This window comes from Salvelinus alpinus, chromosome 36 (genome assembly GCF_045679555.1).
Source record: "Salvelinus alpinus chromosome 36, SLU_Salpinus.1, whole genome shotgun sequence".
NCBI lineage: Eukaryota > Metazoa > Chordata > Actinopteri > Salmoniformes > Salmonidae > Salvelinus > Salvelinus alpinus.
This window is the reverse complement of record NC_092121.1, coordinates 10,657,829-10,681,652: the sequence shown is the minus strand read 5'-3', so window position 1 is coordinate 10,681,652 and position 23,824 is coordinate 10,657,829. Positions and strand designations below refer to the sequence as shown.

Genomic DNA, 23,824 nt, shown 5'->3' with positions numbered 1-23,824 from the left:
CTTGTGTTGAGAAAACTGCAGTCATATGTTGTAAGCAGAGGGTGGATGCCAATCAACTAAATGGTGGCTGGTTGTATCTATGAGGGTGCACCTCAAGCATGTCTACTTAATAAAGTGTGAAAGTGTGTAAATGAGTCTGAAATGGGAAAATGTCTGTCGATATGAAGTTTGGCAATTTCACTCTTCAGCATATTACATTTTCCTAATAATTATCTCCCATTGTCCTGTGCAGCATACTAATCAGGTAAATAAGTGGGATGTATCAGGTCCACTGTAGCTCAGTTGGTAGAGCATGGCGAAGCATAGGGAAGTCAGGAACCAATATACTCAGTCAGTTAGGAACGCTAAGGCTAGCTTTAACAAACAGAAATTTGCTTCCTGTAGCACTCATTCCAAGAAGTTTTGGGACGCTGTCAAGTCCATGGAGAATAAGAGCACCTCCTCCCAGCTGCCCACTGCACTGAGGATAGGAAACACTGTCACCACTGATAAATCTACGATAATTGATCAATTCAATAAGAATTTTTCCACGGCTTGCCATGCTTTCCACCTGGCTACCCCTAACCTGGCCAACATTTCAGCACCACCTGCAGCAACCTTCTTTGGACACTGTGCTAGCAAACCTCCAAACGAGCTTCAACACCATACAACACTCCTTCCGTGGCCTCCAACTGCTTTTAAATGCTAGTAAAACGAAGTGTATGCTCTTCAACCGATTGCTGCCCGCACCCTCCCGCCCGACAAGCATCACTACTCTGGACGGTTCTGACCTAGAATATGTGGACAAATACAAAAACCTAGGTGTCTGGTTAGACTGTAAACTCTCCTTCCAGACTCACATTAAGCATCTTCAATCCCAAATTAAATCTAGAATCGGCTTCCTATTCGCGACAAAGCCTCCTTCACTCATTCCGCCAAACATACCCTCGTAAAACTGACTATCCTACCGATGCTTGACTTCGGCGATGTCATTTACAAAATAGCCTCCAACACTCTACTCAGCAAACTGGATGTAGTTATTCACAGTGCCATCCGTTTGATCACGAAAGCCTCGTATACTACCCACCACTGCGACCTGTATGCTCTCGTTGGCTGGCCCTCACTACATATCCGTCACCAAACCCAGTAGCTCCAGGTCATCTATAAGTTTTTGCTAGGTAAAGCCCCGCCTTATCTCAGCTCACTGGTCACCATAGCAACACCCACCCGTAGCACGCGCTCCAGCAGGTATATTACACTGGTCATCCCCAAAGCCAACACTTCCGTTGGCTGCCTTTCCTTTCAGTTCTCTGCTGCCAATGACAGGAACGAATTGCAAAAATCTCTGAAGCTGGAGTCTTATATCTCCCTCTCCAACTTTAAGCATCAGCTGTCTGAGCAGCTTACCGATCACTGTACCTAATGCCCCATATTATTACTTACCCTCTTGCTCTTTTGCACCCCAGTATCTCTACTTGCACATCATCATCTGCACATCTATCACTCCAGTATTAATGCTAAATTGTAATTATTTTCACCTCTAGGGCCTTACCTCCCTACTCTTCTACATCTGCACACACTGTACATAGATTTTTCTATTTTTCTTTTCTTTTGTGTTATTGACTGTACGTTTGTTTATGTGTAACTCTGTGTTGTTGTTTTTGTCGCACTGCTTTGCTTTATCTTGGCCAGGGCGCAGTTGTAAATGAGAACTTGTTCTCAATTGGCCTACCTGGTTAAATAAAAGGTGAAATAAAAAAATAAAAAAGTTGCAATGTCAGAGTTTTGGGTTCGATTCCCGGGACCACCCATATGTAAAATGTATGCATACATGACTAAGTCACTTTGGATAAAAGTGCCTGCTAAATGACATAATTATATTATGTATATTATATACGGTAGTATTATACTATATAGTATTATTATATTAAATGGGAGATGGCTCAATGGAACAAAAATGTGCTATAATGTAAAAGGTTTTTCCATTAACTCTGCAGCACCATGACAGAGGTAAGATATGAACACTGTTATTAAGGGCTATTAGAGGCTAGATTCTCACAAGACGAATGACTCTCTAATGGACTATTATCAAAGGCCAAATAGAGGTTGCATATATTTGGCCTGTTTCACTACATGTACAGGTGGGTAACCTGTACGAGTGTGAAATGTGTTTTTTGCATATCCCAACTACCCCTGAGACACATACCTTGCTTGCCAACCCATGTATCATACCCAGCAGCGCTATAACATATGTCCATTTAACATAGAACACAGCGTGTCCACAATTACATTATGGCCTATGAGCATAGAAGGACATCAATTGGTCTTGCAATTTTACAGTCTAATTGGTCTGCGTATCTAAGCATAACATTTTGTGTTTTATGCACTCAACAAGCAGAGAGCAACGATGCCTCCTGTATTCAACAGACATTCTGAGTATTATCCTGACTAGTGGGTCTGGGGGGTTCCGATATGAGGCTTAAAGATCAACTCAGCTGCTAATGTGCTAATGAACATTTCAATCAGTCTAGCCTACTTATAAAAACACATTTTAATACCAACCCTCAATGCTTTGTACAGATAGGCCTATCTCCCATCATGCATTGGTTGAGTTTGCATTGTGTGGACAGGTTTGGGGTGAATGAATACCTAGGAAACCGTTAGAGGGTTTGAAACCTTATATGAAAGGCAGATTTCTTTTTTTCTCTAACAATCAGACAGACCACACACACCAATCAGCATCAATGTAAAAAGATCACACCTAAGATTTGGGTTCTTTGTTGCTCTCTGAATCATGCCTCCATCAACGCTTGATTGATTGCATAATGGTCAGAGGCACAGGTTACAGCATGTGACAAGGCTTAAAAATCATCCAGGGATATGAAAGTGTATGTGAGAAATGTATTAGCTAAGGCTTACATGGATTCAAAGTGGGCTACATTTGACCAATTCAATTCCCAAATGAATTGGGTTCCTAATTGAATAGGGTTGTGTGGATCTCCTTTCTGATCTGACCAGCAATCAGCTTGGCGTGGTACCAACAAAAATAAATCATGAACGAGACCATACCTAGTCACAATCATTCTCATCGCACCATAATCTACCTCCCAAGCCGAGCATGAGGCTGAATGGCATGATTCCAGTCACTAATGTTTCAAATGGCTTTGGCTCACACAGCTGGACATTTCAGAGCTCTTGAATGGATAGGTCTCTGTCAGACGTTTTCATACCGAAAACCGGGAGTCAATTTGATTGTGTATCACGAAGGAAGGCCTCTGTTCTTATTAATTGTGAAAAATTGCCTCCATCCAGTTAGATGGAATTAATTAGTGCCAATCAATGTTCCCTTTAAACTGCGTGTGTGCGCGAACCACCTCCTCCAGGACTGTTGTGGAGAAGAAATGCCAGGCCGCACAGAGACGCAAGAGATTGATCTTCACTGAGTTCGCCCCCATTAGACTATATAGATCAATGTTTTTTTCTGTGATCGAATCAACATTATATCAGCAAAACAAATCTTTGCAAGATTTAGTCTTTGATTTTGTTGTAGGCAGAGCCAGAGCGCAAAGGAGTAGAATTCTATTGGCGGGGGTAGGCCACGAGCGGTCTTTCAATCACCCGCGATTGAATGCCCTTTTCAGATCAGAGCGCAGAGCCGCGCATGTGCACACTTGTTGATATTCTTTGCTAGTTAGCGAGTTATTAGCCCAGTTATAGATAAGTATAGGTCAGCCTTGGGGAGTTACTGCTTCCTACAAGAGGCTACATTTCAAGTAGTCTTTGAAAAGCCAGTCAGGCAAAAAGCTTACGTCTTAATTAAAGGGGCAGTGATGTATTTTGACGCAGGCTTGAATTTGCAAATAAGCCAATAGGCAGAGAGGTAGGCTACATTGTCTAATTCTCTGTATGGTAATAATAATCACTGTTATTTTGTAAAGTGATTTCTTGCATCATACAATACAATGCAATTTACAGTCACCTATTTGGCCCACGGTGTTACAGAACAGACCCTAGTAAAAAATAAATGTCAAGCCCTTCAGAATGTAAAAATGTTATTAAAAGTGTCATACAATGTAGGCCTGCATTGAACACCAAATATAGGCTAATGTAAGCTATATCATAGAAATCAAAATCTATTTCCATGTAAAAATTTTATATGATTTGCTCCATTGGTTTTGTTGGTAGGCCTACATTATGCTCAAATAGCCACAATAGGGTACAGCCTCAGTGTTCACTGAATATCAGTGCCGGAATTTGCATAAAATTCTCACAAGGTTCAAGTTTCCACTCACAAGACCTAAAATTTGCTCAGTGCCCCAAAACATTAGAGGGAACATTGGTGCCAATAAGTCCATTTGTTTGAGATTGAGGCCTGCAGGTTTCATCTAATGCCTATAGGCCTAGTAGGATGTACCCAACAGATGGCGTGTGATATGGACTCATCTCAAAAGCAGACCAGTGGGTCAAAATAATGTTTACTGATTCAAGCATTTAAAATCATACAGGTTAGTTCATTCCTACAAAGTATTTTCTGTACTACAGCTTCATTATTCTTTACCTTTGATTCAGATGTGGATCATGGCCCTTTCTGACAGTTCCTCTCCATTTTGAGACAGGTTGGGGCATCATTTTCAATTTTACAGGAACATCCTTTTCAAGTGAATAATCTTACATCTTCAGGGAAGATTAGTCTTATCTTGAGGGCAGAAGAATCTTGTCTTGGAGAGTAATAATAAATCTCTCGAGGGGATTATTTCATGTTCTGAGTCGATTAAAATACTTTTTTGTAACACGATAATACAATTAATCCCTGAAATAATGAAAAAGTTCCATGGTTATTTCATATTACCTTGAGGTAAACTCTTCTTAACCTATGTCTCCCACGGCTCCGCTAACCTAACTTTTATTCACTACTGTTCTATCACTGTGAAATAGAAATAAGCTTGTTCCACTTCACCTGTGTAGTTGTAGGCTACAATCTACTGCAAACCAATTTTTACAACACATTCCTTGACTCTAGCCCCTCTACATACATAGCCTGTATAAAGAGAAAGGAAATTACTTTAAACTTCTATGCCCCCTCTCACTTGTCAGTGGATTGGGTTTGATGTCATCTCTTGCAATATTCATGCTAAAGTACCCAGAGGAATGGTAATGTTCTTTTATGAAATTATACCTATTATCTGCTCCCTTCATCTGGAGAATCCAATATGCCAGCAGCATATGTTATCCCAGGGAAGACGACATGCTAGATTTCATACAATATGGCTGTTGCATGTGATCTTAAGGGACTTGTGCAGGGCTACCTTCGACAGCCCTGCACTATACACAAACCCCACATATAATGTATTTAGTTAGCCTACAAACTGTATAATAAGCCAGCTGTAAAAAACAAGTCTGTGCAACTGGCAATAATATTATTTTCTCTATTATCGTAAAATATAACATAGCTTTGCACCATAACCAGCAATCAAAACAGTGTCAGCCTGCACGATTGCACAACAGTTAGCCTAACCGAGGTAGGCAGTATTCTCTACTATTGGGATAGAATTTGGAAGGCAGTAGAGTGCACTTGCCCCTCTGGGCATGAATTCTCTGACAGACAGTCATGGGCAGCAGAAGGAATAACAAAAATATAAGGAAGATGCGGTATTGTAGCTATCAGCACGGATCCTCCAACACACACTGACATGGTGCCCTTCAGGTCTGTTCACCACTGCTGAGGAAGTTCTCAACTTTTCCACTGCTAGTTATGTGACTGAGGAGTTGATCTATTCCTCCTGTATATAAACACTGACTCCCAGCAGAGCCCAAGACATTGCTCTACATTCACTGCCACTGCAACTGGGGCTCTGTCACTCACCATGAAGCCTCCTGTTCTCCCGGTGCTGACAGACCTGGGAAGGGAACCTTTGTGCTGGTTGAGAGCAGGGGAGTGAGCCAATTACAGGTGTTTGTCTGGGGAGCAGGAATTGTTAAAGACGCACTATGGCAGATTTCCCTCCGGTACAGGGATTTACACTCCTTCATGAGACCCATTCCCTTCATGTCTTAAAAATAGGATAAGTAAATAAGCTGGTATATCTTTTTGCGATGGCTCATTAATCATTCTAACAGCATAAAACTCAACAATGTTCTTCCATATTATTTTAATTTGACACCATGCTGTAGCAAACAAGGGCCTCCTCTGCTAGAGAAGAAATGGAAGTTCTGAATCCAACTTGAATGAAACACTGCCATGACAGAGTGTATGTGGTAAGGTGGCTAACTTGTTGGACTAATTCAAAGTAAAACAATATCTCAAAACATGTAAACACCAGCAAACAGATTGGGATAACTGGCTTGTATGCTGAAGGGTCTTTTCTTTCAGAGAAAGTGAGCTTTCGGGTTCCTTCAACGTGTCTCATATGCCTAGATAACAGAGCAGCAGTGTTCTCTAGTGGTGAAAGAAGTGAATAGCACCACCAATTATAATAATTAAACACTGCTTAAATATTAGGGATGCTTAATCTTTCTAGCACCTTTCAGGCAAGTCTCATGTTGTTCACTATCATGAAACAATCACATTGTGAAAGGAGAAACTTGTTGAGCTAAACAGAGAACTAAGGTGACAGTTCTGTGTCAAAAGTATGACTTTGTGTCTTAAAACCCTGATATACCTACTTAAGTCTAGGTTTAGGATATCATTTAGCGACTAAAATGTTCAGTGTGACAAAACAATGTCATTTAATGCCTGCCAGTATTGGAGAAGGCATTACACAACATACCCATGTCTTTTCTTAACCGCCAGTCTCTCAAAGTCCAGGATTGTCCAGCCAATGGTCACGTTTTCTGTTAGATTTTATTGAATTTGGACGTCCTTAGGCACATGTCTGGTTCTGGGTAGTCCAGTAAGTTCACGAAACCAAGCTACAGAGAAAGAGGATAAAGTTAAAGTCAACCCAAGTTTAACATCAGAGTCTGTTTGCTGGTCAATGTGTGTGCTATGAGATAAGAAACAACTACATTTCCCTATACCTGGGATAATGATTAGCTACAGTGCACTGATATCAAGACAACATTCTGACAATAAAAGATCTAACAACACATAATACTGAGCTTTTACGCACATTGCAAGTACAAACCTGAATCTCTTTTTGTAATACAGTTCAAGTCAGAAGTTTACATACACTTAGGTTGGAGTCATTAAAACTCGTTTGTCAACCACTCCACAAATTTCTTGTTAACAAACTGTAGTTTTGGCAAGTCGGTTAGGACATCTACTTTGTGCATGACACAAGTAATTTTCCCAACAATTGTTTACAGACAGATTATTTCACTTATAGTTCACTGTATCACAATTCCAGTGGGTCAGAAGTTAAAATACACAAAGTTGACTGTGCATTTAAACAGCTTAGAAAATTCCAGAAAATGATGTCATGGCTTTAGAAGCTTCTGATAGGCTAATTGACATCATCATCATCAACCTTCAAAATCTTTGCTTGACATCATGGGAAAATCAAAAGAAGTTAGCAAAAACTTCTGAAAGAAATTTGCAGACCTCCACAAGTCTGGTTCATCCTTTGGAGCAATTTCCAAACGCCTGAAGGTACCACGTTCATCTGTACCAACAATAGTGCGCAAGTATAAACACCATGGGACAACGCAGCCGTCATACCGTTCAGGAAGGAGACGCGTTCTGTCTCCTAGAGATGAGTGTACTTTGGTGTGAAAAGTGCAAATCAATCCCAGAATACAGCAAAGGACCTTGTGAAGATGCTGGAGGAAACACGTACAAAAGTATCTATATCCACAGTAAAACTAGTTCTATATTGACATAACCTGAAATGCAGCTCAGCAAGGAAGAAGCCACTGCTCCAAAACTGCCATAAAAAAATCCAGACTACAGTTTGCAACTGCACATGGGGACAAAGATCGTACTTTTTGGAGAAATGTCCTCTGGTCTCATGAAACAAAAATAGAACTGTTTGGCCATAATGAACATCGTTATGTTTGGAGGAAAAAGGGGGAGGCTTGCAAGCCGAAGAATACCATCCCAACCGTGAAGCACGGGGATGGCAGTATCATGTTGTGGGGGTGCTTTGCTGCAGGAGGGACTGGTGCAGTTAACAAAATAGATGGCATCATGAGGATGGAAAAGTATGTGGATATATTGAAGCAACATCTCAAGACATCAGTCAGGAAGTTAAAGCTTGGTCGCAAATGGGTCTTCCAAATGGACAATTACCCCAAGCATACTTCCAAAGTTGTGACAAAAGGGCTTAAGGACAACAAAGTCAAGGTATTGGAGTGGCCATCACAAAGCCCTGACCTCAATCCTATAGAAAATTTGTGGGCAGAACTGAAAAAGCGTGTGCAAGCAAGGAGGCCTACAAACCTGACTCAGTTACACCAGCTCTGTCAGGAGGAATGGGCCAAAATTCACCCAACTTATTGTCGGAAGCTTGTGGAAGGCTACCCGAAATGTTTGACCCAAGTTAAACAATTTAAAGGCAATGCTACCAAATACTAATTGAGTGTATGTAAACTTCTGACCCACTGGGAATGTGATGAAAGAAATTAAAGCTGAAATAAATCATTCTCTCTACTATTATTCTGACATTTCACATTTTTAAATAAAGTGGTGATCCTAACAGACCTAAGACAGGGAACTTTTACTAGGATTAAATGTCAGGAATTGTGAAAAACTGAGTTTAAATGTATTAGGCGAAGGTGTATGTAAACTTCCGACTTCAATTGTACATTTCAAAATGCCATTGCTACTTTTCAGCCAGCACAGGTTTATTGCACCAGGTTTGTCTTATCTCTCAGCCATGCTGTCTATATCAGTCAGAATCTGACCCTGGCTTTAGTAAACAGCAAAAGGCTACTTGAAAGTCAGACCACCAGACCATATGTACAGTAGACATTCATATAATATTAATTTTTGCGGTATTAATGATGTTATGTAGTAAGAACCAATAGAGAGATAAGAGGTAACTGAGGTCATGGGGGAAAAAATGCATTTTGTTTATTATATTCTTGAACATCAAATAGTTAAGAATGTTCACTCAAAATATACTTATAAAGATACTGATAGGTTTGTATACGTATAAAAAATATATTTGAGAGAGATAAGACCATAGTCTCATTGAAAGACTGATGATGATGCTGGTCATAGGGTATGAACAGGTTAATTCTGAGAGTTCAGTGGGTCTGACTTTTTCTAGAAAGACTAGGCAGGTTTTCCATTCCAAACACAAATACACACGTCCTTCGTTTAGTGGGTGGCTGTCTGTCGGTCTACCTCAGTCAAAATCGCTGAAATATAAGGTAAGGTAAACTATTCTGATTCATTGAACTTTCATCTTTTAAAATGACACATAATAGAAATGAATGTACACTTTATAGTAGCTTTGCATATTTTAGTAATGAATGTTTGCAGTAAAAAAAAAATTATAATGATATTGGAAATAGGCCTAGGCGTTGCCTATACTATTGATCTTAAGTTGGTTCACGTAAAATCTGAGTACACATGTTAATTGATTGGCTTTCAGGGAGGACTTAAAATGTGAGAAAATACATGTTAATTACAAAGAGAATAAGCATATTAAGTAGTTTTAGATAAGGAGCACCAACATTGAGCTTACTTCCTCTGCTCTCTACCCCCAGCTGTTATGCACACCATTGTGCTACTGGTGTTGTGGGTACTGGGGACATCACTGGTGTTGCCAGACCCTGACACAGGGGGAGAGAAACCTACTGAGGAGCCCATTCCTTGTTCCAAGGGCTGCACCTGTCTGCATGACGACTACAGTCTAGAGCTCAATGTCTACTGCAGCGCACGCAACTACACCCAGGCCCCCTCTGACCTGCCTGTCTCCACTCGCTCCCTCTGGCTGGATGGAAACCTGTTCACCACTCTGCCTGCCACCGCCTTCAAGGATCTCAGCAACTTGGATTTTCTGAATCTACAGAGCGGTCAGCTGGTGTCCCTTGACTCCCAGGTGTTCAGAGGGCTTAAGTCGCTAGCTCACATCCACCTGGAGCGCAACCGCATCCGTTCGTTGCCGGGCACTATCTTCCAGAACACGCCTAACCTCGCCTCGCTTAGTCTCCATAACAACCAACTGTCCCGCATTGAGGAGAAGCTGTTTGCTGGTCTCCCACATATGTGGCTTCTCAACTTGGGGTGGAACTCATTAGCAGTGTTGCCTGAGACTGGGTTCCATGACCTGCATGGCCTGAGGGAGCTGGTTCTTGCTGGGAATAGGCTGGCTTACTTACAGCCACAACTCTTCCAAGGTCTTACCGAGCTGAAGGAGTTGGACCTCACCGGAAATTACCTGAAGGTCATTAAGGCTAATGTGTTCATGAAGCTCCCCAAACTGCAAAAGCTTTACCTGGCTCAGAATCAGATAGTGACGGTGGTACCCAGAGCCTTTGTGGGTATGAAGTCCCTCAGATGGCTGGATCTCACAAACAATAAACTATCAGCGCTCCACGATGAGACTTTCCTTGGTCTTCACAGCCTCCATGTGCTGCGGCTCTCCAACAACTCCATCAGTGGACTAAGGCCCAGGACTTTCCGTGACTTGCAGTACCTTGAAGAACTGCGTCTGAGCTACAACCGGATCCATGCCTTGGGGGACAGGATCTTTGAGGGGCTTGGGCACCTGGAGGTTCTGGAGCTGGAGCACAACCAGGTGCAGGAGGCCCGGATGGGCACCTTCATGGGCCTCTCTCACCTGGCTGTCATTAACCTGTCTGGCAGCTGTTTCCGCAGTCTTCCAGACCAAGTGTTCAAAGGTCTCTCCAAGCTCCACAGTCTTCACCTGGATAAGGGCTGTCTGACCAGGGTCACGACCCAAGCTTTCATTGGACTATCGGGTCTGCGACGACTCTTTCTTCAAAACAACAACATCTCTGTGGTGGAGCGCCAGAGCTTCGTGGAACTCTTGGGCCTACAACAACTAGACCTGAGATTCAATAAGCTCGAGGTCCTAACCTCCCACACCTTCTACGGCCTGAAGAACCTGGACTATCTGCTGCTGTCCAGCAACCTGTTCCGTCAACTTCCCTCTGAGAGCCTCATGCCCTTGAAGCATCTCTCGTGGCTGGACCTCTCAGCTAACAGGCTGGAGATCCTGCACAATGGTACCATGCAGCTGCTGCCCAGGCTACGTTATCTAAACCTGAAAGATAACGCTCTTAGCAGCATTCCACCAGATATCCCAGACACCCTACACCAACTGTGGCTGACGGGGAACCGTTGGAAGTGTGACTGCAGTGTTCTTCCCCTTAGAGACTACAGCTTGAGGAGACCACAGACGGTGCCCCGGCAAGTGGAAACCCTGGCTGAGGGAGAGGAACCCCACACTGTTGTCACAATCTACAACAATATAACATGCAACAGCCCTCCAGGCTTGGTTGGCCATGACCTGAGGGATATCAGCAACGAACATTTCAAGAACTGCTGAAGGGGTCAAAGACGCCAGACATTTGGAAGACAATCGTTTCAAAATAATTGTTATTAGCCTACAAGTTTCCCTGTACATTCAATGATTTAGCCTATATAAATTATTTCTCAAAATATGTAATGTAACAAAATGTTTTGCTACTGTGGTAATTAGGCTTTACATGTTGCAAGTATGTAGCTTTTGCATCATACACTTTTAGTTAGTTTCAGATTTCATGAAATGTTCATTAAATCATTGCACAAAAAATTGCAAGTAAGCCTACTAGAATGCACAGTGTACAGTACATTTAGCTTTTAGGACATGTTTCAAAGCAGTCCACTTTTGAATGGGTGACTATTAAACTCCTCCTTTGAATAAACACAAGTCATGTTTGTTTTTGTCCTCTGAATAAATATTTAAGAGACAGATTTGCTCAACAAGGAATTGGTCACATGACCAAATATAGATATAGGCCCTAGGTAAACAATAGCAGCCTTTACCAATTAAAGGTGCAGAGGCCCAGCTATTGAGGGGCCAGATGGACCATGTGTGTACACAAGGCAAACACTTCCTCCTGTACCATAATGGTCCAGAACTCTAAGCAGAGGGAGAAGTAAACCTCCAGGGCCTATATATAACGACACTATAACGTTTTCATTTTGAAGAAGTGGACAGAAGCAATTTTAAAGCAGCACATTTCCAATACAGCTTTTACTGCAGGATTCCTAGACCGCAGAACTTGAACGGTTCATACATTACTTAACTCGCAGTTAAGATGTTGACATGTTCATGTTGACCGTCTTTCCCCAGGCCCCATCTCTTCTGCACTGCAACACGTGCTCCTCCATAATTTATATGTGCTCCTCACTCTCGTAGTTCAGTTGTTATGGTAACCAACAGTTTGCTAGTTGTTGTTAGCAGCTATTTAACTTTAGCTAACTTAGTGTAGCCGACTGCTACTGCTTTCACATAAGAGTGGTCTATCTTGATGATTATAGATGAATTAGTTTATGTCAATATGGACACGGATCCTTCAACGCGTTGGAATGCTCTTTTTGACAGCTTCAAACCCCATATTCCGTCTATTGATTCGGATTCTTCATCAGTGAGTTTGATTACTGCACTTGGCTAACGTTAGCTAGCTAACAAGAAGTGCAGCTGTAAGACAACGTTAGCTAGCTAGCCCTATGAAAAACCCTTAATTTGTATGAGCTTTGCTACTTACTTGCTGTTCTACAAGAGTTTGAATTGTGTGCCACAGTAAATCTAGATAAATGTATCAAACGTTAGCTGAAATTTGTCAAATCTTACTCTCCAGTCTGAAAATGAAGAAGACATATCCATCTTTCGGCGACCAGTAGCCCTTCTTCCTAAACACACAGAGGGCCTCGAGTGTCTGTCATTGGAGGACTCTGAAATAGAGGTAACGTGAAATAGCTAGCTAGCCGAGCAAGTTTACACCAATTGGTGACCAGTCCTTGACAAGGTTACTGTGTGTGTATCTGTGTGTATCCCAAACAGGAGCTTCTAATATCTATGGCACAGCCACAACTGTGTTTGACAGAGGAGACCCTTTGCCCTCATAGAGAGCCTACAACTGAACCCCATGGAGTTTATCAAGCCACTGATTTAGCCCAGCAGGGCACACACCAGGAGCTCAGTCCCATAGGTAATAAGGTAAATGAGATATGCAGCCATGACTCTATTAGAAATGCAGCTTGGGCAGGAGGCCATCCATGTAGCAACGTTCCTGTGGAGATGAAAGGGGACACCTCAGAGCACCACAGCCATGGCACACTAAACAGACAAAAAACAACTGAGTCCACATCGCCACACCCTTCACATAGCACAGCTTGTGAAGAAAACACAGTGGAGTCACTCAATGCTTTGAGAAAGACACAGAGAACTGAACCAAATGGCTCTATGAAAAAGCCACTACAAAATAGTCAAACTGTTTTGTCTTTTGAGGTGAGTTTAAGTTTCCTGTTATAAATTGAGAAGGTACTACATAATAACTAATGTATTTGTTGACCTCTGGTCATTTTCATTCTGCAGTTACATAGATACTGATGAAGTGTTATGTCCGACAAATCAGTACCTTTGTGTTTTTACCAGCCACTGGAGCACTGGGATCTGGACCAGATTCTTCTGACTCTTCAAACAGATAGACTCTATTTAGGAGTCAGTGTGTCTGACGAACCTATGGAAATACAACCAGGTAGACAATAGGGTAACTCTAAGGTATCACTGATACAGTTGAAGTTGGAAGTTTACATACACTTAGTTAGGAGTCATTAAAACTCGCTTGTCAACCACTCCACAAATTTCTTGTTAACAAACTACTTTTGGCAAGCTGGTTAGGACATCTACTTTGTGCATGACACAAGTAATTTTTCCAACAATTGTTTACAGACAGATTATTTCACTTATAATTCATTGTATCACAATTCCAGTGGGTCAGAAGTTTACATACACTAAGTTGACTGTGCATTTCAAAAGCTTGGAAAATTCCAGAAAATTATGTCATGGCTTTAGAAACTTCTGATAGGCTAATTGACATAATTTGAGTCAATTGGAGGTGTACCTGTGGATGTATTTCAAGGCCAACCTTGAAACTCAGTACCTCTTTGCTTGACATCATGCTAAAATCAAAAGAAATCAGCCATAACATCAGAAAAAAAATTGTAGACCTCCACAAGTCTGGTTCATCCTTTGGAGCAATTTCCAAACGCCTGAAGGTACCGCGTTCATCTGTACCAACAATAGTACGCAAGTATAAACACCATGGGACCAAGCAGCCGTCATACCGCTCAGGAAGGAGACGCGTTCTGTCTCCTAGAGATGAACATACTTTGGTGCGAAAAGTGCAAATCAATCCCAGGACAACAGCAAAGGACCTTGTGAAGATGCTGGAGGAAACCGGTATAAAAGTATCTATATCCACAGTAAAACGAGTCCTATATCGACATAACCTGAAAGGCCGCTCAGCAAGGAAGAAGCCACTGCTCCCAAACCGCCATAAAAAAGCCAGACTACGGTTTGCAACTGCACATGGGGACAAAGATCGTACTTTTTGGAGAAATGTCCACTGGTCTGATGAAACAAAATTAGAACTGTTTGGCCATAATGACCATCGTTATGTTTGGAGTAAAAAGGAGGAGGCTTGCAAGCCGAAGAACACCATCCCAACTGTTAAGCACGGGGGTGGCAGCATCATGTTGTGGGGGTGCTTTGCTGCAGGAGGGACTGGTGTACTTCACAAAATAGATGGCATCATGAGGATGGAAAATTATGTGGATATATTGAAGCAACATCTCAAGACATCAGTCAGGAAGTTAAAGCTTGCTCGCAAATGGGTCTTCCAAATGGACAATTTCCCCAAGCATACTTCCAAAGTTGTGACAAAAGGGCTTAAGGACAATAAAGTCAAGGTATTGGAGTGGCCATCACAAAGCCCTGACCTCAATCCTATAGAAAATTTGTGGGCAGAACTGAAAAAGCGTGTGCAAGCAAGGAGGCCTACAAACCTGACTCAGTTACACCAGCTCTGTCAGGAGGAATGGGCCAAAATTCACCCAACTTATTGTGGGAAGCTTGTGGAAGGCTACCCAAAACGTTTGACCCAAGTTAAACAATTTAAAGGCAATGCTACCAAGTACTAATTGAGTGTATGTTAACTTCTGACCCACTGGGTATGTGATGAAAGAAATAAAAGCTGAAATAAATAATTCTCTGTACTATTATTCTGACATTTCACATTCTTAAAATAAAGTGGTGATCCTAACTGACCTAAGACAGGGAATTTTTACTAGGATTAAATGTCAGGAATCGTGAAAAACTGAATTTAAATGTATTTGGCTAAGGTGTATGTAAACTTCCGACTTCAACTGTATAGCTACTGCTGAACAACTAGTAGATGTAAAGTAACCAGTGTGCACCTAGCATGTCATTCACACTCAATGCTATTATCATAACGATGTAATCAATTCATTTCTTAATTTGGTCACAGATGGAGACAATGTAAGGTCACAGGATACTATATTGGAGAGGCTGGCTGCTTTCTGTAGGACACAGTCATGTGGAGATGCTGAAGAGAAAAGGGAAACTGCGCCAGATAAAACTTCTGGTGTGCCTCAGAAAGCACCTGTCCAACATCCTACCAATTTCAGGTAAAATATATGATCAAGTAGTGTGGGTTTCACATGATTATGAAGAATGTAATTAACATGAACTAACATGAATGTTTTGTTTACTGCAGACAAAATGGTGGATGGAGAAAGTCTTTCAAAAGGATGGCATTTGAGTTGCAGCCAAGCCGCCAAGAAGCGCCCACCGTTTATATTGATTTACGTAACCCTGAGCCTCCCACGATCACAACCAGACCATGTAACATCACTTCATCACAATCCATGAAACTGACCAACCCCAACCTACACGACGAAAACCAATCTGATGAGAAAACAGACAGTAATATACGGTCTGGTTTACTGAATGGAAAAGAGTAAATATTGCCTTGAATAACTGACCCATTGTAAAGCTCTAAACATTATTACATAGGTTTGTAAATATACAGTACTATAATGGCTCTGTGTCTGTGAACTATGAATTCAGTTTTACTCCTTCCTGAGTTACTGTTTTTTCCCCCCCTTCTCCCAGGGAAGTAACTGGAAAGAGCCTGTTACTCAGAATGTTACGCGAGGCGAACAGAAACAGGAGAGAGCCGGACAGGAAAGATCCAGTTCCAGCAGATTCTACATGCAGAACCCCCAGAAGAGTGGCCTTGAAGGACAAGCTGCCTGAGGCTAACAATGAGATAACATCTCTGCTTCCAGAGGTGGACAACCAAACCACATCTCCCACAATGAAGAGTGACCAAAACAGGCCGCCAGTTGAGAGAACACCTGCTATTCAGCAGAGTGCTACTACCGGGCAGCCAAAGAAACAAAGGTAGATAAGATATTCATTTTAGGGGACTTTATCTCATATACTGTATCTTGAATCTTAGTCACAGTGGCTCACACAGGAGGTTGGTGGCACCTTAATTTGGGAGGACGGGCTCGTGCTAAAGGCTGGAGTGGAATAGTATCAAATACTGTATATCAAACACATGGTTTGATGCCATTCCATTCGCTCCGTTCCAGCCATTATTATGAGCCGTCCTCCCCTCAGCAGCCTCCACTGGTGGCTGAACACCTGTTTTGTGACCTGTCAGTGACCGAGAGCAGAGAGAGCAACAGAAACAGAGAGCACAGCGCCAGCAACAGCTCCAGAAACAGCTGGAAAGCTTTAGACCAACAAGGTCTGCCGGAGACAGGGAGCCTGCCGCTGAGAAGACTGATGTTCTTTATGACACTGTAAGTTCATCTGGAACAGAGATTCGGTGCTCACAATTCAATAGCTCTCCACTCAGTCTTCTTTGTCATTGTCATTTCCTCAGCGTTACCCCTACATATATAATATTTTTCGTTCTTTTTTTCAGGAGGCCTCTCACCTACAATCAGTTAATACTCTGCCTGCTGATATGGAGGATAAGGAGTGCTTGCTGCTGACTGTATGTCTCTCCAGTCCAGGCCTGGTAGCCAGCAGCAGTCATCATTGGAAAGCACCAACAGTGGAGTCAGCCACAACCAAATCCCATATATACAATGCTCTGGTTGCTTGGTTTCTGTCTTTGGTGAATATTTATTTGACTAGTTCTTGACAACGTCATTCAACTGAGATCATCTGATTATTTTTACTCTGTTTGAGATGGAGTCCATGTCTTACTGAGGCCTCTAACTTGTGTGTTGTAGGTTGGAGCACCAGGCCCTCAAGGTGGTGATGACAGGGCTGCTGTACCTTTCTGGGTGGCTGGCCTACAGCAGCTGTGGACAGAGGATGGACTGGCTCTACACATCTGTGCTGTGTCCCACGGAGAGAGCCTACAACTTGTCCGAAAACGCCGGGTGAGAGGAATGAACATGGAGATCCTTTTAAATTACTTATTATTATTAGTATTCTAATTCCCAATTCTATGTGAATGCACCCGAACATTTCCTCTGTTCCTCCACCACCTTTTCTGCAGTTAAGTGATTTTCCTTTTTCTTCATAGAAACGGGGTGTGGATAAGGGTCATAGTGTGTTCCAGCAGCGTGTCTGCAGGTTCCTCTCTCAGACCTCCCTCAGAGCCATCACCCATTGGCTGCCGCAGCTCAGGAGCCTATTAGACCAACAGGCCTATCCCCCAACCGTCCACATACCTGCCTCCTGCCTGGACAGCTTTATCTCTGTCAACTCAGACAAAATGGTAGGTAGTAGGTACAGGTGAATGCTTAGAATCGGAGATTGGCTTGATGATGTGGATGTGTTCCCTGTAATGTGCTGTATCTTTGTCCTGTGTCCCAGGCTGTGAAGAGGACCTTCGGTCTGAACCCAGGCTTCTACTGGCAGACTGTTGAGACTCAGGAACTCAGCTGTCAGAGGCCTGAGACCATGTGCACTCAGCAGCTACACACAGAGGTAAGAACATCTTGTCTCAGCTGTTCCAAAGCTCCTTGGTATCGTCTAACCTCAGTGTTAATACCCCATGGTCATGACTGTTGGTATAGGATGAGGAAATCAACCATACAGTTTATTTCTTCTTCTCCTCACAGATAGCTGTTGCTCTGGGATACACGTCTTTGTTCCTGCATCCCCTGGTGGTTCACCACACCCTCCAGCTTCTCCACAACTCAGGCCTGGATGTGTGTGGCCTCCGCCTCCTTTACCCTCCTCCTGGCCTTCTGACCAACAGCACCGGTAAAACGTCTATCAACTAATAAACTTCTATTCTGTTATATTCTTATCTAGTCTGCAGATCTTCAGTGGCCTAGACTGGAATGATTCAGTAAGTTATAGTAAGTCTGTCTCTGATTCAGGCATGGTATCCTACGGGCAGGGAGATGATGGGGCCGATCAGCCCGTCCTTGCCCTGGCTGTCCGAGGGCCTCACGCTCGCACCGTGTGGCAGGATGTAACAGGCCCTTCAGACCCCCTGCTGGCTAGGAAGACAGACCCGGCATCCATCAACGCCCTGCACTACAGCAGCAAGAACTTGCCCCTCCTCTACTCCCCTCGCCTGGCCAGCAGTGTGCACAGGGAACTGGTCACGTGGTTCGCAGGGAGAGTTCCAGGAAATAATTCCCAGAACCCTGACCAGGCTCCAACTGACAGGTGTGTTTGTAGTCCAGAGCCATCCTGATGTCTCACAACCATCACTCAAACATTACAAGTAGAAAAACAAACATATTACTACTAATAATAATAATTTATTAAACTTTTATAGCACTATACCTTATATAAAGAATCTCAAAGCGTTGTAAAACAACATCATTAATCATCATGAGTAGATGGAAGGTCAAGAGACTGAAGGTTTACTCAGTAAACACTGATTGATACATTTGTTTTCATCTTAAACACACACAACACAACACATACAGTAGTTAAAGTATTTCACAAAAACACGATTTTCTTCCAACACTCTCAGCTCTGCCCCTGGTGATGGAGAGGGAAGCAGCCCCTTGTATTTAACCAGGTCCTCTACCACCCTGTGTGCTACTGTTAAAGGTAACTCAGAAACAAGTACACACTTGAGGTCAACAATGTCAGAGTTATGGCTTAATGCTTTACTCTAATCTAGATCATAAGTACAGTAGTTGGAAGTTTCAAAATGTCTTACTGTGGATCTGACTCTTCCCTTCCCACCTCATAGTGGACGTGTTCTTGATAGTGTCTCCAGCGGTGGCACCATGCTGCTACAGCCAGGTTCTGTCTGTGTGTGAGGGCAGAGGGTTCAGTCTGAGGGGGGTCCAGAGGCTGCAGCTCCCCACCAAACGAACCCAGGCACTGGGACTCACCAGTCAGCAGGTAACGACCCCACCTCCACCACACTGTCCCCAGATCAGTCACACCACACTGAACTGACAGCATAGCGCCTGAGAGGAGCCGGTGAGATCAATGTTGACTATGCCCTTAAAAACGTGTCTTTCTCTTTGACAAGGTGTCAGTGTTCTGCAGTCCGCCCACTGTTACTGTGGATGAGAAGGTCGAGCTGTCTTCCCACTGCCTGGTCTTACTTCTGAGGAGAGAGAGTGGCCTGCGTCACTGTGCCAGCCTGCCTGCAGGTATAGCACTTAACCCTGTAATACCTAATATCTCTCCTTCTATCACCTCAAAAGTACACTGAGTGTACAAAACATTAGGAACACCTTCCTAGTATTGAGTTGTACGCCCTTTTGCCCTCAGAACAGCCTCAATTCGTTGGCGCATGGACTACAAGGTGTTGAAAGTGTTCCACAGGGATGCTGGCCGATGTTTACGCCAATGCTTCCCACAGTTGTGTCAAGTTGGCTGGACGTCCTTTGGGTGGTGAACCATTGATACACACGGGAAACTGTTGAGCTTGAAAAACCCAGCAGCGTTGCAGTTCTTGACACACTCAAGCCTGGCACCTACTACCATCCCCCGTTGAAAGGAACTTAATTTTTTTGTCTTGCCCATTCACCCTCTGAATGGCACACATACACCTTCATCTACAATGGTTGAACAGGTGACATCAATAAGAGATCACAGCTTTCACCTGGATTCACCTGGTCAGTCTGTCATGGAAAGAGCAGGTGTTCCTAATGTTTTGTACGCTCAGCGTATAAAGAACATATATCCCATTTGATGCTGATAGGTACTGTAGAGGCATTTGAGCTTGTGACATCAATGTTCCGTCTATTGACACTGATTCCTCTTTTTGTCAGCCCTTGTGAAAGAGTTGGAGAAGCAGAGGTTGTTGGGATGTATCCACATCAGACTGTCAGATGAAGGAAAGCTGGACCCGAGCAGCTGCTTTCACATGTTGCCCTACAGAGAGAGCCTGCTCCATAGCTTTGGTAAGGGAAGAGTTAACACAGTCTGTCAATGATGACCCCCTCCTTGGCTTCCTGGTCTAATTGAGTTTATGTTCATGCTTGGTTCTCAGGTGGGCGAATGTGGGCCGTACCCAACCCCTGCAATGTGGTGCTGTCCAATCACAGGTGTCCATCCAACCCAGAGCTGGAGCAGGTGGTGGTGCTTACTCTGGCTGGAAGGGACATCAGTCAGGGCCTGAGCCTGCTACACAAGCTCTGGACAAGGGACACAACAGGTACTTTACCCCACATTAACCATTCCTACAACACAGCCCATGTTATGAAATATATTTAAAATGCATAATGTTATTCATAATACCAATATTGTACTTGCAATTCAGCTGTAGCACTGAACTCCTCACCTACCTAACCTTGCCCTGCGTTTCTCTCCTTTCTACCCTGTTTCTCTATCAGGCGATGTCGGGGAGGATGGATTCGAGCTGCTGGCCCTGAAGTGGCTGCCCACATTGTCCCGGCAGCAGGCGCGGGAGGTGAGCCCCTATGAGGTAGGAGACCGGCTGTGGCAGAGCAGCCTGGTGGGCCTGGCCTCCTCCCCTGCCCTGGTGTGTGCCCTGAGGAGGGTGGACGCCTTCGCCACCCTACGGCGGCTCCTGCCACGGGACTACCCCGGGAACCTGAACATACTGTTGTCTCCCACTCCTGAATTGGCCTTCAGACAAGCATCTCTCTTCTTCTCCCTGGGAGACATGATCCCTGGTAAAAAACTAGCCAGTGCAAGCTTTACTATTTCACTATACCCTATATCTGGGGTAATCATGTCAAGGATAGCTGGATCTATGTGGATTTTCTCTCATCTTCAGATCACAGTGTGCGCCCATTACTGAAGTTCCTACCCCCACCACGCATTAATGTAGCTGGTATGTGTCACCGGGTCATCAGCACATTCAAACGACTCTCTCACCCACCTCCCTTCTGACTTGTGTTTAATGTTCCTTACAGGTTCCCAGTGTGAGTCATTGTTAAACTGCATGGTGCAGGGTGAGTTTGGAAACGGGTTTATTTGGATGAACTTTGACCGTTAAATAGCATGATGTAATGTAGGAAGTTTTATTAAACATTGGTTACTTGCAAAGTCGATTACTTCAACAATGGTTACAAATATATACAAAAGTTGAAAATGTGTAAGCACCCTGTTTGCCACTCTTGTCTGTTTCCATCAGGCCCCCAGCCACTGGTCACACTGTGTCTGTTCAAGCCTGGAGTGTGGAGCCATGCTCTGGGGAAAATCCTCAGCAAAGTCCAGCGGAGTGGCTTCACTGTGGTGGGCCTGCATGTGCTGGTTCTGGACAATAGCACAGCTGTGTCACTGGTGTCTACTGCAGAGCATCAGGCAACTCACATATTCCTACCTACCTAAACCAGGCCAGTGGACAGATTGTTATATTGTTTTAAATGCATTGGTTCAGCTCAGTTTTCCTCTTGTGTTTTCCTCTAGGACCCCTCTGCTGTAGAAGCCCATGTCCAGTACTTGAGCTCTGGGCCTTCCCTGGCTCTGTGCCTGCAGAGGGAGAACGCTGTGAAGAGGCTACTGGACGTGCTGGGACCTGAGGACCCTGCCCAGGCCCGCGCTCAGGACCAATTCCTCTGGAGGGCCTATTACAGCTCGGACCAGCTACACAGCGGCATCTATGGTCAGTCAGTTGCCCTCGCCCATGCACCATACTGGGCCACCTTCCAGGCCCTGCCAGACAACATAGATCAATCAGTTACAGAGTGGCTGAGACTGGCTTTGGAACAAGGCTTTAATGTTTCAGATGTAATGTTAGTAGCTCATGATGAATGATATAATACTATGTTGTAGGATCGAGAAGCTATCAGAGAGCTGTTCAGGATGTGAAGAGGCTGTTCCCTCAGGGCCTATGCTGCACAGAGACCAACACCATGAGACAGGAGCAGGTACATCACACAGTGCTACAATAGACATGGTTTACTATTCCTAGATGTATAGCCGTCTCGTATGCCCTGTGTTTAATAAGGAACACATGTTGTCACTCACTGTTCACAGATACCCAGTGTACACTCAGACCATTTGGCTTGTCTGGCCCGTGAACAGAGCCACACTCTTGCTGCTGCGAACAAGCCATCTTTATCACACCTTATGGCTTCTGGACTGAATGGAGGTGAGGTCTAGTTTTGAATGTTTTAGCCTAGCTGAATCTTTGTTGTTGAATCGCTTATTTACTACTTTTATGTGTGATACAAAACAGGTCCCTTAATCATTGACTTTTTATTGGGACATTGCCTATGATCGGTCTGGGGCAACTGTTGTTGTGTTTAGTTGATGCGGTATCAACAGCAGTTGAACTTTGTAAACGTGGCTGTTTGTGTGTGGATGGCAGCAGGGCTCTTGGTCCGCAGTGCTCTCTGCCAAACCACCTGCCTGCTGCTGCCCACCAGTGTACTGGGCCCAGCCCCCATCCACCTGGACCTGCTTGAGCAACTGCTGAGGACAGGCTGCCACCTGGTGGCCGGGAGGATGACTGTCCTGGACGAGACCCAGAGATGTCACATAGCTGAGACACTGATGCTACCCTCTGAGAGGGATGGGAAGGTGAGGAGTGGCTATATGCCATGTAGGCGTTTGATAGTTGCGCAATAGCAGCATGCAGTGGTCACTCACTGTAACACTCTGCCTGTGGCATTCACTATCTCCTCTCTAGATTTGTGCTCTACACGAGGGTCCTTGTCTTATCGTTGTTCTACAGAAAGATAACGCTGTGACCTGCTTTGACTCCATGCTTGAAAGGTAAGGAAATGGGCTACTCAAAAACATGTACCAGTTAGTGTTTTGCATTTTCTTCTTTGCATCATAATGGAATGCATAGATTAATATGCTATGGCTTATTTCTTTTGCACTATAGTATTTACAGAGAGAGGTCTAACCTTGCCAAAGTGGGGGAAATGCTGATTTATCCCAGCACTGAAAAAAAAGTAAGCTTGTTCTAACTGCGGAAACATTGTGTTGTAGTACCAAAATAATGGCAAAATGGACCCTTATGTTTAGTTAACAGGATCAACTGACCTCGATAAAACAGATTGTGAGTGAATGTCTATGAAGAAAGCACCATTGATAACAATCATGTCTGAGAACATCTCTTGTCTGTTTTGGCTCTAGGCATTGCAGCTGCTGTGCTATCTATTTGATGTCCTGTCTCCTGATAGTCATCATGCCATTGTACCACAGCAATCTGAGTGAACCTTAATGCTATAGAGCATTACCAAGAGGGCCAACCTATTTTCTGGAATTCTGTGCCAATCTTTGATTATAATCCATTTGATACATTCCAATACTGTATAAAGAAAATATTTATTTGGTTGTGGTAAGAAACCTTTTTATGTAACCCCCTCCGAAAAAGTAAAAACAATGGTATTTTCATGTGAAGAAAATAAATACTTAAAATGCTGGTTCATGTTTCAGTTATTGCAAGATTATACTTGTCAAGCGGCATTAATCGTTGGAGTTTAGTGATC

General features: G+C 43.6%; 2 protein-coding genes and 1 long non-coding RNA gene across 4 annotated transcripts; 2 read left to right on the top strand and 1 right to left on the bottom strand.

Annotated features, from left to right (window-relative positions):
- Positions 1-6,801: 6,801 nt before the first annotated feature.
- Positions 6,802-12,818, bottom strand: LOC139564964 (uncharacterized). Its single transcript, XR_011672849.1, has 2 exons — positions 12,729-12,818; positions 6,802-6,888 (listed from the first exon to the last, which is right to left on the bottom strand). It is a non-coding gene; the product is annotated as an uncharacterized lncRNA (long non-coding RNA).
- On the top strand, positions 9,179-11,801 carry LOC139564949 (insulin-like growth factor-binding protein complex acid labile subunit). Its single transcript, XM_071384889.1, has 2 exons — positions 9,179-9,291; positions 9,631-11,801. The coding sequence occupies exon 2, from the start codon at positions 9,636-9,638 to the stop codon at positions 11,436-11,438; it is 1,803 nt and encodes a 600-aa protein (XP_071240990.1). The 5' UTR covers positions 9,179-9,291; positions 9,631-9,635; the 3' UTR covers positions 11,439-11,801.
- Positions 12,045-23,758, top strand: LOC139564962 (dynein axonemal assembly factor 8). 2 transcript variants are annotated; one of them, XM_071384914.1, is made up of 30 exons: positions 12,045-12,522; positions 12,736-12,840; positions 12,939-13,385; positions 13,533-13,635; positions 15,427-15,586; positions 15,676-15,918; positions 16,074-16,364; positions 16,630-16,771; positions 16,897-17,091; positions 17,210-17,362; positions 17,509-17,703; positions 17,802-17,915; positions 18,050-18,194; positions 18,314-18,608; positions 18,922-19,001; positions 19,147-19,301; positions 19,435-19,558; positions 20,183-20,314; positions 20,404-20,568; positions 20,747-21,049; positions 21,154-21,210; positions 21,293-21,331; positions 21,514-21,683; positions 21,789-21,984; positions 22,155-22,249; positions 22,359-22,473; positions 22,696-22,904; positions 23,014-23,099; positions 23,215-23,284; positions 23,469-23,758. In XM_071384914.1, exons 1-30 carry the CDS (start codon positions 12,406-12,408, stop codon positions 23,547-23,549), a joined length of 4,782 nt encoding a protein of 1,593 aa, XP_071241015.1. In that variant the 5' UTR covers positions 12,045-12,405; the 3' UTR covers positions 23,550-23,758. The 2 variants fall into 2 exon arrangements, with proteins under 2 accessions (XP_071241015.1, XP_071241014.1); XM_071384913.1 differs by having other exon boundaries at positions 12,049-12,522; positions 22,693-22,904.
- The last annotated feature ends 66 nt before the right edge of the window (positions 23,759-23,824 follow it).

Excerpts from the sequence above, each read along its gene's own strand:
- LOC139564949 (XM_071384889.1), top strand. The coding sequence starts at position 9,636 with ATGCACACCATTGTGCTACTGGTGTTGTGGGTACTGGGGACATCACTG.
- LOC139564962 (XM_071384913.1), top strand. The coding sequence starts at position 12,406 with ATGATTATAGATGAATTAGTTTATGTCAATATGGACACGGATCCTTCA. Across the intron at positions 15,587-15,675 it reads CAACATCCTACCAATTTCAG|ACAAAATGGTGGATGGAGAA; the intron begins GTAAAATATATG and ends TGTTTACTGCAG. Across the intron at positions 21,211-21,292 it reads ACCACGCATTAATGTAGCTG|GTTCCCAGTGTGAGTCATTG; the intron begins GTATGTGTCACC and ends TGTTCCTTACAG.